The following is a 12,587-nucleotide window of genomic DNA, read 5'->3' as shown; positions in this document are numbered from 1 at the left end:
GTCGCCCTCGGCATCCGGTCACCTTCTCCCGAGGCGGTGCTGCGTTCGCCTGGCTCGCGGCGGGGACCCCCAGGCGGTAGCCCCGGGCGCGGCACAAGTTCCTCTGCACCGCAGCTGGGACTTGGGCACTGCCGGCCCGGGTGTCCCGCGGACACGTGCCCGCCGGCGGGCGCTCAGGCTGCAGCTGCCGCTGTGCCTCCGCGCTCCCTGCACCCTCATTTCTTTCCTTCTCGCCCCGGTCCCCCCACCCCCCAAATGGCAGTGTCCCCACCATCGGGTGTTTACCCCTTGTCTAGGTTTCCTTCCTTCGCTGCCGCAGCGTGACTTTTGAAACCTGGAACTCTAGGGGAGCCCTAAAACGAGCGTGTTGTCCGTGAGGATAAGTGCCTTCAGAGAAGTCTGAATGGGCTGTTCTCCCAACAGTGTGTTTCTCTGTATTCCATCCCCATTCATGGGCTGAAGTTGCTCAGAGTAAGATTTTGTGACTAATGTCACTCTGTATGAACCCATCTCTGAATTTTGTGCATATAAGGTTTATCCAAATCAGCTAGATTGACAGTGGTACTGATTCTTTAAGAAACACAAGTGTACGATCTAGCCGATCCAGCGTTTCCCACCAAGATCTCCCCCTTACCCCATCCCAGTTAGATAATATTATAACTTGAGTGTCTCTGGCGTTTTTCACCATCCTTTTCACACCTCTTTCCTTTTCATTCTTTAGCTATTTACAGAAATGTAGCAAAAACTTCTTGCACTCCTATTGCTAAAATACAGTAAAACCTGTATAGCAAGGGTGAGGTCTATTGAGGGTAGTGCACATTTCTCCTGGTACCTCATCTTTACAAAAGGATATAGGGGTGACTAGGTAGAAAGTTGATTTCCTTGTTAATAGTTCGTTAAAACCTGTAGATTTTTATTACAAGTCCCGGCCTTTATGAACATGAAGGCAAAACAGTGGAGGTAAGAAAGGGAATTAATATGGGAAAAGAATCCACTATATAGGATCTGCTGCTACAATGCACGAACAAAGGCGTGAGGAGGGAATTTTTTTTTTTTCAAATTTACTGCAGGAAGATTTAACATAATATAACTGAACAACACAATTAAAATGATCTTTAAAAATGTTGAAAGTTTAGTCATTTAATTATGTTTTAATTATGGGTATATAGAGAGCTAACACTTCTGGTGTTATAAATCAGATGCTGTCGAGAATAATAGCCTGATAAAGTAGTGTAAAATAATTTTGCTTTTTTTTTTTTCAGCAGTAGTTACTTTAGTTTCAACACACTCAGCAAGGATTTACCTTGTGAGCACTGAAAAATCATTTATGCCCATATTTATTGATGATGCTGAAATGTTGACTTTGTATAATTGATGATAATGAGGGCAAAACAGTGGAAGACATAGACATTGTTTTCAGTAACATGAATCATTGATGAAATTATAGTGAGTACTTAAGAACTATTTTTCTGTCATAAAAGAAAAACAATGTTCCTCTAGTAATAATGTTATAACATTTCCTTCATTTAACATCTACACAATTGGACTGTGACCAGCAGGCATTTTAGAATCTTTTTTAATGTCTTGATTTCTTTTCTTCTATTCTAGTAATGGAGATATATAACCAATTTTTTTTCCTAAGGAAGCAAATGCACCATTAAATAAGGCAATTAACAAAGTAATTATCCAAAACTAAGTTATTTCTGCATGAAGTTTAATGTTAAAGGAAAACGTTACTGTGATACGAAGACTTTAATGCATATCTCAGTGTTTTTTTTTTTTTTTCAGGATGTCTATGTTTGGAATATTTAAATATAAAATATATATTATACCCCCAAGGAAGAGCTAAGGATTTCTAGTACCATAGTTAGTATTAGAGAAGCTGATGGGATGCATGACCTTTTTCCTTTCAGCCCACTGGGAAGCTGATGGTATAGTATTTTTGCAGCTGTCCTTTAAAGCTAAAGGAAGGCTTACCTACCTCATTGAAATATCAAGGCATTCTATAAACATATTTTTAACTCAGTATACCATTTAATAAATAGGTCTGCCTACTTAAATGCTTGATTCACAGAGAAAGGACTCATTGTAAAGGTGAAGCATTCTTTAAAGAAAAGTTTTATGAAATGGCAAAGAAAATGCATATATATTTGTGGCCTTCAGTATGTTTCATTGTTTAAACAAGTAATTAAGGAGTTCTGAAGACCACATATGTTTAAATAAGCATTTTTGATCTAGTATTTTGAGTCCTAATTCAGAACCACTAATGTGCGTTTTCAAGTATTGCAAATTATTTCATTGTTTTGTTTTAAATTGATCTCGTTTTTAAGTGTTCATACTTCGAGTTTTAAATAACTGGAACAACAGAGGCCAGGTTGCATTTTTGTATGTACCTTTTGACATTCACAAAAACTGTCAGTTGCTTCATAATGTCTTTTAACCTGCTCAGTAATATTGTAATAATTTTTTATTTGTGATCTGAGCTTTTTTAGCACTGCTTTGGCATACTGCTAGTCATCTCCCTTTTCTGGCTTTATGTGATAATTCTAGATTTACCATTCCCTTCAAGTTTCCTGTTCTCTCAGGACCCTATCCCCCATACCAAAGAGATGACATTGCCTTTTTACTTCACAGAGAAGGGCTGGGTGCAGTGGCTCACGCCTGTAATCCCAGCACTGTGGGAGGCCGAGGCGGGCGGATCACGAGGTCAGGAGATTGAGACCATCCTGGCAAACACAGTGAAACCCTGTCTTTACTAAAGTACAAAAAATTAGCCAGGCGTGGTGGCACATGTCTGTAATCCCAGCTACTTGGGAGGCTGAGGCAGGAGAATCGCTTGAATCCAGGAGGGAGAGGTTGGAGTGAGCTGAGATGGCGCCACTACACTATAGCCTGAGTGACAGAGCGAGACTCCGTCTCAAAAAAAAAAAAAAAACAACTCTGTTTTCTGAATGTTTCCTCGTTACCAGAACTTGTACCCCTGGTGACAACTAAGATTTATTTCATTGTTTTCCTATTTGTGCCCACTTCCTAAATACTGTGTTTTGAGGTTTGATGCTTCCTTCCATTCCCTCTTCTTTTTCCTTTAGGACTAGAATTTTAGGTTATAATTTCTAAAATCTCTAGGCTAGACCACTCTTTAAATTTCCAGATTCTTGATTTCAACTTCTTCAATGTCCTATAAGTACCTTAAACTCAATTTGTGTGAATATGTCACCTCTGATTAAGATACCTTTTTTTTTTTGTCTCCTAATATGGCTGAAGTTCTAGTTATAGGAGTGGGAAAAATATTGGTTCCCCATTTTCTGTTCACTTGTGCTTACATTAATACTTCTGCAGTTTATTTCTGTGAAATAATCTTTTAAAGTGGTTATTTTGTGAAGGTTAGATTACTTTAAACTAGATACTAACTGTCCCTAAATCCATTTATCTAAACTGCAGTACCTTGTGATACGCTGAAAGAGAATTGGAGAGTATGAGAAATAACTCTCTCTCTCTCTCTGTCTCTGTACTTGTGGAGACCATTGGTATGGTATGCGAGACATGAAAGCTGACATACAGAGTGAAGAAGCCAGTGTCAGTTTATACATTGAATATTGGTAAATATTTCTTCCTTGTTTAGGTTAAAAACGAATGTAAATAGAATTTTTTAACATGTTTTCCTGTGTCCTAGTGGGTTGTTTTATACACCGTCTGGGAAATGCATAATCAACTTTCAATATTAGTAATCTATAGGATAAAGGTTAAACTGCTCACTATGGCATACAAGTCCCTGTACAGTTTTGTTTTACTTTTGTTTCTCGCTACTTTTAACTGCTGTGGCCATTCCTCTTCTCATGCCATATCTTGCAGCTTCATTTAGTTACAGTATTCATACCTCCTTTGTTTACATTGTTTTGTTAGTCTGAAATGTTCTTTTTACCTCTTCATGCAAAATTCTTGCCTGTCCTTCATGAACCAGCATACATATTACCTTTTTCGGGGAGTTTTCCTGAGAATATAGTGTAGTACAGTGGAATAAATAAAATGGAGATGTTTGTCTGAATTTTAATTTTGGCTTACTTCGTGAAACCTCTCTTGCTTTGGGCAAACTACTTTGCTGTGCTTCATTTCCCTAGCTGCAAAATTGGCATAATAATACTATCAATTTTGTGAGTTATTAGGAAGATTATTTTAATGAGATATACATGTGAAGTACCTGGCCATAGTGAGTTCTTTATAAATGACATCCACTGCAATTAATTCTAAGATGCAATTTGTAAAATATTTTCTTTTTATCATCAAGATACATATATTTAAAGCAATTCTTATATCTACACAAAGCTGTAAGTAAATTGAGAGTGCCATTGAGGAAATATCTTGGTGGTTGCCTTTTTTTGTGCTCTTACTATTTGTACATACCTCTCTTAGCATTTTATTTATGTAGATACTATTTTATATCTTACTGTGTTAGACTGTTCTTGCAGTTGCTGTAAAGAAATGCCTAAGACTGAGTAACTTATTTAAAAAAGACGTTTAATAGGCTCATGGTTCTGCAGGCAACACAAGGATAGCATTGGCATCTGTTAGGTCTTCTGGGGAGGCCTCAGGGAGCTTTTACTTACGGGGCAAGATGAAGTGGAGGGAGCTTTTACTTACTGGGCAAGATGAAGCGGGAGCAGGCACTTCACATGGCAAGAAGAGTAGCAAGAGAGGGTTGGGGGGAGGTGCCACACACTTTTAAACAACCAGATCTCATGAAAACCCACTATCTTGAGGCTAGCACCAGGCCATGAGGGATCTGCTCCCATGACCCAATCACGTCTCACTAGACACCACGTCACATATTGGGAATTATATTTCAACATAAGATTTCAGGAGATATGTATCCAAACCATATCACTTATCCAGCATATCAGTGGGCCCATAGTAAACTATAGATGTTGACTGAAAGTGTAAATGAGTTTACTTATTTCTTGGACTATCATAAGAGAGTCTTCATCAGGCTTTGATTTTTTTCTCCCCTGGTAATATGAAATTTAACATTTTTTAACGTTCAAATATGGAGTCACTGGATTTGCATTGTGTTGTTCTTCAGGACTGTATTAACTCTTTTGTTAGCTTAACTTGGTTAATACTTAAAGTATAAAAATAATTCCCATGTTTAAACGTTAAATACAAATGGAGATTCTGCTTTTATTTTGCAAGAACGTTTACTGAAGATGACCTTAGAAGAGAGACGCAAAGAATACCTAAGAGACTATGTTCCCCTGAACAGCATTCTGTCATGGAAGGAGGAGATGAAGGGCAAGGGCCAAAATGATGGTAAGTTTCTCGGAACATTTTTTAGGTAGATATTGTTCCCGTTTCAGGATAATTGTTGACAGAAATGAATAACTGGCATTCAATAAAGAGATTACTATTTTGCTATTTGAAATTATTGTTTGGTTGTGATTTAATTGTTTTTAGTAACCTACGGTGTTTTTTAAACTTAGGAAAATATATTAACATAATTTGTGTTCTGAAATATACCACATTTATAATATGGTAGTTTTTTTACAGGTCCTTTTTTTTTTTTTTTTTTTTCTATTCTGTAACAGGTCTTGGAGCAAATGCTATTAGAGATTTGCTGCTTTGGTGGTGTGGCCCTTTGAGTTTGCTTTAAGTTCATTTATAATGGATTTTCTTATGTTATTTTAAGGATTGGGGATACAGTTGAAAGAGTATATTAGGAAAAATAGAAAAACCAAAGAACATTTCTCATTATTTTAGAGAATATATTTTGTATGATGTGTTATTATGTCTATATAAAGTATTTGTATGACAGAATTTACTCTCAAAGTCTTTATGATTTGGTGAGAATCTAGATTATGTTAGAATATAAAGGAAGTTTTAAGGATTAAAAAGGTACGTGAAAAAGTTTCTAAAAACAACATAATAGATAATGGATATTTAATATGCTTATCTTTGAATTAACACTCATTGGTATTAATGATCTGGATGTGAAGTTTAGACAAACAGGGTGCTTCTTAAGGTACTTAACAGTTGAGGAAGACTTTATGAAATGGACTTGAAACATGCTAATTTCACAGGTTGTGGTCTTAGATTGATGGAACTACACAGGGTACTGTGGACCCAGAAAATAAAGACTAGCATGGAATTCCTATGGATAAAATCTTAAGAGAAAGATTAGGCCTTGGTGTCTGTGAAGAGAACACATTGATCTGAGGATTTGGGTTTTAGACACAACTTTGTTTGTCTAGAAAGGCAGAGCATGTGGGATTGGGAGTGAAAAGCTGTGGGTTCTTTTAGACCTTACATAGCCTGGAAACGTGTGACCTTGGGCAAGCAGGGTAGCGGCTCTACACCACGTTCTAATGGGGTCATTGGACAAGCTGATTGGGATGTGCATATCTGACCTGTCTGCCCAGTGTCTTCTGTAAATGCAAGTTGTTTTAAGAATGGTCTGATTCCAAACTGGTAAGAATGGCCTTAAGAAGCCCCTGCCTGATCACATGAGCATCATGGAACCCAAAGATGATTTGCTGCCCACCACCCCCATCTCAGAACAGAAGGGTGGGAAGCCAGAGCCACCTGCATTGCCCCAGCCAGTCACCACAGTGTAACAGGGTCTCCTTGGCAGCTGTATTCTGGAGTCTGGTTGTTGCTCTGTGAAGACCTTTAATAAAATCTTGTACAAAGGTTAAAAAAAAAAAAGGTCTGATTAAGACATCATTGAAAGACAAGAGAGTGCTGTGTAATGAAAAGAATACAGGGCTAGAAATCAGGAGAACAGAATTCTGGTCCCCTGTCTTACCTAAGGCTATGTGCCTCTTCATGTTTGGGTCTCAGTAATTTCTTTTTTTGTTTATAAGCAACTGGTATTGAATATTTCAGCAGCAGCAGCATCTTCTTCTTTTTTTTAAATGGCTACAGGTTGAGTATCCCTTATCCAAAATGCATGGGACCAGAAGTGTTTGGGGTTTTGGATTGTTTGGATTATACTTGCTGGTTCAGCATTCCTAATCCAAAATCCAAAATGTTCCAGTGAGCATTTCCTTTGAGCATTATGCTGGTGCACAGAAAGTTTCAGATTTTGGAGCATTTTGGATTTTGAATTTTTGCATTAGGACTACTCAACCTGTAGTAAATGTTCCCCAAATTAGAAAATAATACATTGAATAGAATAACACCTAACATAATTACCCTCTAACAAGATACTGCATGTTTAATCCTGCCTCCCAATATGAGCTTTATAAGTGGCTTACAACTGCTCTGTGTGTTTCTTATTTTCCCCCTTATGCTGTTTTAAACTTGAAAGTCCTCCATGGGGAACAAGGTGATGTGATCAAAATTATATTTCTACTTTTCCTGAAATGTTACTTGCTCCTCTCTGTTGTGACCCAGAAACTGGTGACTGGCCTCTTCTTTTTCATGAAGTGGAATGGCTCATTTTACAAGTAATATTTGTAAATATTTCTATACAATACACATTTTTCATATGACTTTTTTTTGTGTTACCGTATTCAGTGCTCAGTTACTAGAAAATATAGTCAAGAGAGTTTTAGTGTTTTAACAGTTTAAAAGATCCTTTAAAAATATAAATTTACAAAAAATAATAAAGGAAAACTATACATATGGTTATATTTGAAACGTTTTAAGTCATTGCTTATACGTGTATGTGTATAAGTAGGTATTGATATTTATTAAATATGGGATTTTAAACTAAGTATTAAAAGAAGTCTATAATTCCTTGTCACTTAGCTTCTAATTACGGGAAATGAACAATATTTATCGGGCTAGGACAGTATATCAGTTTTAAATTTAATAGCTTATCATTACTTTTTTTTTATAGAGGGCGATTTTTGCCTAAATATTCCTGAGTACTTGAATAGTTCTTGAGCTATTGCTTTTAATTTTTTTCTTGCTTTGTTCAGATTTATTTTACTTTAACCAAATCCTTCTTGTTATTATAATATAGTAGAAAGTTAAACAAAAAAGAGGGGAGCGGCCAAATGTATTTGTAACAATTTGGATTTTAAGCCTTCTTGAAACAAAAGGAAACAAAATATTGCCAAGGAACACAAAATCAGTGTTTATATGGAAAGGGGGAAGCAAGTTTTATTTTGACTTACCCCTTTGGTAATATTGGAAAGCCATGGATTGGAAGAGGAAAGAATGGGAGATGATTACCAAAAAAAAAAAATAAAAAAACCCCCAAAACAAAAACCCCATCCAGAAAAACCCATTAAATACATAATTTGCTTGCTGTTTGTGTTCATATTTGTTAACTGTTGTTAGCTAATCTCTACACTTATGTATTTCTAATTCTTCCTCTGTATTACCAATTATGTAATAATTCAATATCATTTGTCAGTCGCTATGTTGTAGGGATTTTAAAAGTCTTGTCTCTCCTATTGTACTATGTCTCTAGCACCTGGAATGGTGCCTTATGAGTTGGTGGGGCTCAGTCAGTAAGTTAAATAAGAATGCCTCAGGAGTTAATAATCTACAAGGGACAATTCTTTATCCAAACTTTTTTTTTTTTTTTTTTGAGACTGAGTCTCACTTACTTTGTCGCCTGGGCTGGAGTGCAGTGGCGCGATGTGGGCTCACTACAGCCTCCACCTCCTGGCTTCAAGTGATTCTCCTGCTGAGCTCCTGAGTAGCTGGGATTATAGGCACGCACCATCACGCCTGACTAATTTTTGTATTTTCTGTGGAGATGGGCTTTCACTGTATTGGCCAGGCTGGTCTTGAACTCCTGACCTCAAGTGATCTGCCCATGTTGGCCTCCTAAAGTGCTGGGATTACAGACGTGAGCCACTGCAGCTGCCTCTTTTTCCAAACTTTTAATGAGCATTTATAAATATATGTAAAACTAGAATACAGTCATGTGCCACAAAATGGTGTTTTGGTCATTGACAGACTGCATATATGATGGTGGTCTCATAAGATTATAATACTGTATTTTTATTATGCCTTTTCTGTGTTTACGTAGGTTTAAATACACAGTGACTTACCATTGTGTTATAGTTGCCTACAGTATTCTGTACAGTAACATGCTGTATGGGTTTTAGCCTAGGAGCAATTGGCTGTACCATATAATCTAGACGTATAGTAGACTGTATACCATCTAGATTTTTGTAAGTATACCTTACAATGTTTGCACAGCAATGAAATCACCTAACAACGCCTTTGTCAGAACATATTCCCATTGTTAAGCAATGCCTGACTGTAGCAATGCATCCATTACCGAGTTTCAACAGTTATTACATGGCCAGTTTTATTTCATCTATACCAGTGCTCCCTATACCTTCCCCCAAGACTATTTTGAATGAAATCACATATGTCATATCAATTTTATCTATAAATGAATATCTGTATGTATGCATATGTATGTATCTCTAAAAGATGGCATATTTTTGTTGGTTTACTAAAATACTATTATTACCTCTCATTTAAAATTTAACTTAAAATTTAATTTTTGATATAATTAAATATCCATTTAGTATTCATGTTTTTCCCATTGTCTTATAAAGTATTTTTTTTTACAATTGATTTGCTTGAATCAAGATCTAATCAAGGTCCATATATTGCATTTAATTGATATGTTCCTTAAGTCACTTTTAATCTATAGTTACCTCTCTCTGTCCTTTTTTCCTTCCTCCCTTATAATTTATTTGTTGAATACACTAGGCTGTCCTGCAGAATTTTTTATATTTTGAATATTGCTTACTGCATCTCTGTGGTATCATTGAACATGTTCCTCTGTCCCCTTTACTTCTTACGAGTTGGTAGTTAAATCCAGAGGTTTGTTCAGAGTTGAGTTTAAATTGTTTTGAAAGAATACTTTATAGATTATTGTGCATCTTTTTGCATCATATGACGAGGCACATAATGCATCACTGTCTCTCTCAGTAGTGATAAGATCGATCCCTGGGTTCATGTATTGTCAGCTGAATATTGTCACTAAACTGTCTGGTGTAAAGTTCTCTGACAACCTTTTACCTAATGGTTTTAGCAGTCATTCGTGATTATTGCTTAGATCCATTACGTTATTAGGGGTTGCAAAATAGTGTTATGTGAATTTTATCATTCCTTATTTATTAGTCGGACTTCTATACAGAGGAACTTTCTGTTATTAAGTCTTTTATTATGCAGTACAGTTTATAAAGGAAAACAGAATAAATGCCATATTTCCCTTATTTACTGATTTTCAGATTGAGTTCATTCCCTAAAATCCTCCACAGGTGACCAAAGAGTTCTTTTTTTAAAATTTTTGACTATCATGTTAAATTTGCCCCTTCCTTCTCTCCTCTGTCTCTTCCTCCCTCTTCCTCCCTCTCAACATGTATATTAAATGAGAATGTCCTTGTGGTTAACAGTCTACAAAGGAGGCATATACGTGTGTGTTTGTGCATGTGCATGCATGTATTTATAGCTCCCATATAAAATACATAGAATTATTAAACAGTAGGCCCAGGATATGGTAGAAAGACAAAGGCAGATTTATAAATGGGTGGATGGGTAGATATGATAGAAAGTATGGCATTACTTCTTTGTTGAGACAAGAGTTCCAGTTCTTGGGTTTAATTGTTATGCCTTCTGTTCATCTCTTTTGCTACTACCATGTTAAGGCTCCACTAGAATACCACCTAGAGAAGCAATGTTATTGTTACACTTTTTGGATGGAGTAGTGTTGGCAGAGAGTCTGCCAGGCTTATGCTAATTTTCTCTGACTGGTTAGTATCAGAGAAAGCAGCTATGGCTATAAGTTTAGATTGTCTTTTTGAGTAATTACTTTTAATGTTTATACAGAACAGCAATAGGGGAAAAATAAAATAATAGTGAGGATGAGTTAGGTGAAAATTATAAAATTATCTTATACTCAAGTATAAAATGTTTTTAAAAATTGGTCATTTAAAGAGCCATCTGTGATAATACCATACTGAATGGGCAAAAGCTGGAAGCATTCCCCTTGAAAACCAACACAAGACAAGGATGGCCTCTCTCACCACTCCTATTCAAGATAGTATTGGGAGTTCTGGCCAGGGTAATCAGGCAAGAGAACGAGGTAAAAAGGGTATTCAGCTAGGAAGAGAGGAAGTCAAACTATTTTTGTTTGTAGATGACTTGATCCTATACATAGAAAACCCCATCATCTCAGCCCAGTAGGTTTGCAAGCTGATAAGCAACTTCAGCAAAGTCTCAGGATACAAAATAAATGTGTAAAAATCTCTAGCATTTCTATACACCAAAAACAGGCAAGCCAGGAGGCAAGTCACAAATGAGCTCTCATTCACAATTGCCACAAAAAGAATAAAATACCTAGGAATATGGCTAACAAAGGAAGTGAAGGACCTCTTCAAGGAGACCTGCAAACCACTGCTCAAGGAAATCAGAGAGGACACAAACGGAGAAACATTCCGTGCTCATAGAGAGGAAGAGTCAATGTTCCGAAAATGGCCATATTGCCCAAAGCAACGTATAGATTCAGTACTATTCCTATTAAACTACCATCAACATTCTTCACAGAATTAGAAAAAACTACTTTAAAATTCATATGGAACCACAAAAGAGCCCAAATAGCCAAGACAGTCCTAAGCAAAAAGAACAAAGCTGGAGGCATTATGCTACCTGACTTCAAACTATACTACAACGCCAAAGTAACCAAAATGGCATGGGACTGGTACAAGAACAGACATAGACCAGTGGAACAGAATAGAAAACCCAGAAATAAGACTGCGCACCTACAACCATGTGATCTCTGACAAACCTGGCAAAAACAAGCAATGGAGAAAGGATTCTCTATTTAATAAATGGTTCTGGGAAAACTGGCTAGTCGTACGCAGAAAACTGAAACTGGACCCCTTCCTTACACCTTATGCACAGATTAGCTCAAGATGGATTAAAGACTTAAATGTAAAACCCCAAACTAAAAATCCTGGAAGACAACATATGCAATACCATTCAGGATATAGCCATGGGGCAAAGATTTCATGATGAAGATGCCAAAAACAATTGCAACAAAAGCAAAAATTGACAAATGGGATTTAATTACACTAAAGAGCTTCTGCACAGCAAAAGAAACTCTCAGCGTGAACAGACAACCTACAGAATGGGAGAAAATTTTTATAATCTATACATCTGACAAAGGTCTTATGTCCAGCATCTATAAGGAACTTAAATTTACAAGAAAAAACTAAACAACCCCATTAAAAATAGACAAAGGACATGAACAGGCACTTCTCAAAAGAAGACATACATGTGGCCAACAAACATATGAGAAAAAGCTCAACATTACTCATCATTAATGAGTAATAATACAAATGCAAATCAAAACCACAGTGTGATACCAACTCACACCAGTCTGAATGGCTATTATTAAAAAGTCAAAGAACAACAGATGCTGGTGAGGTTATAGAGGAAGACTGATACACTGTTGGTGGGAATGTAAATTAGCTCATCCATTGTGGAAGACAGTATGACAATGCCTTGAAGACATAGAGGCAAAAATACTGTTTGACCCAGCAATCCTATTACTGGTATATACCCAAATGAATATAAATCATTCTATTATAAAGATAATAAAAGAAGGCGTATGT

At 36.6% G+C, this 12,587-nt stretch overlaps 2 protein-coding genes across 8 annotated transcripts in view; one reads left to right on the top strand and one right to left on the bottom strand.

The window, feature by feature from the left end:
• Positions 1–12,587, top strand: part of MACROD2 (mono-ADP ribosylhydrolase 2) — a 2,104,525-nt gene that overhangs the window by 554 nt on the left and 2,091,384 nt on the right. For all 7 annotated transcript variants that reach the window (XM_055265233.2, XM_055265231.2, XM_055265236.2 and 4 more), the window contains exon 2: positions 5,188–5,304. In XM_055265233.2, coding sequence (XP_055121208.2) covers positions 5,188–5,304 — 117 coding nt within the window. The remainder of the gene's footprint in view (positions 1–5,187; positions 5,305–12,587) is intronic.
• SEL1L2 (SEL1L2 adaptor subunit of SYVN1 ubiquitin ligase) overlaps positions 1–12,587 on the bottom strand; it is a 165,800-nt gene that overhangs the window by 151,934 nt on the left and 1,279 nt on the right. The window lies entirely within an intron of this gene.

Source organism: Symphalangus syndactylus, chromosome 24, assembly GCF_028878055.3.
Source record: "Symphalangus syndactylus isolate Jambi chromosome 24, NHGRI_mSymSyn1-v2.1_pri, whole genome shotgun sequence".
In the NCBI taxonomy this organism is placed as follows: domain Eukaryota; kingdom Metazoa; phylum Chordata; class Mammalia; order Primates; family Hylobatidae; genus Symphalangus; species Symphalangus syndactylus.
The sequence above is the reverse complement of the archived record's forward strand: the minus strand, read 5'-3'. Positions and strand labels throughout refer to the sequence as shown.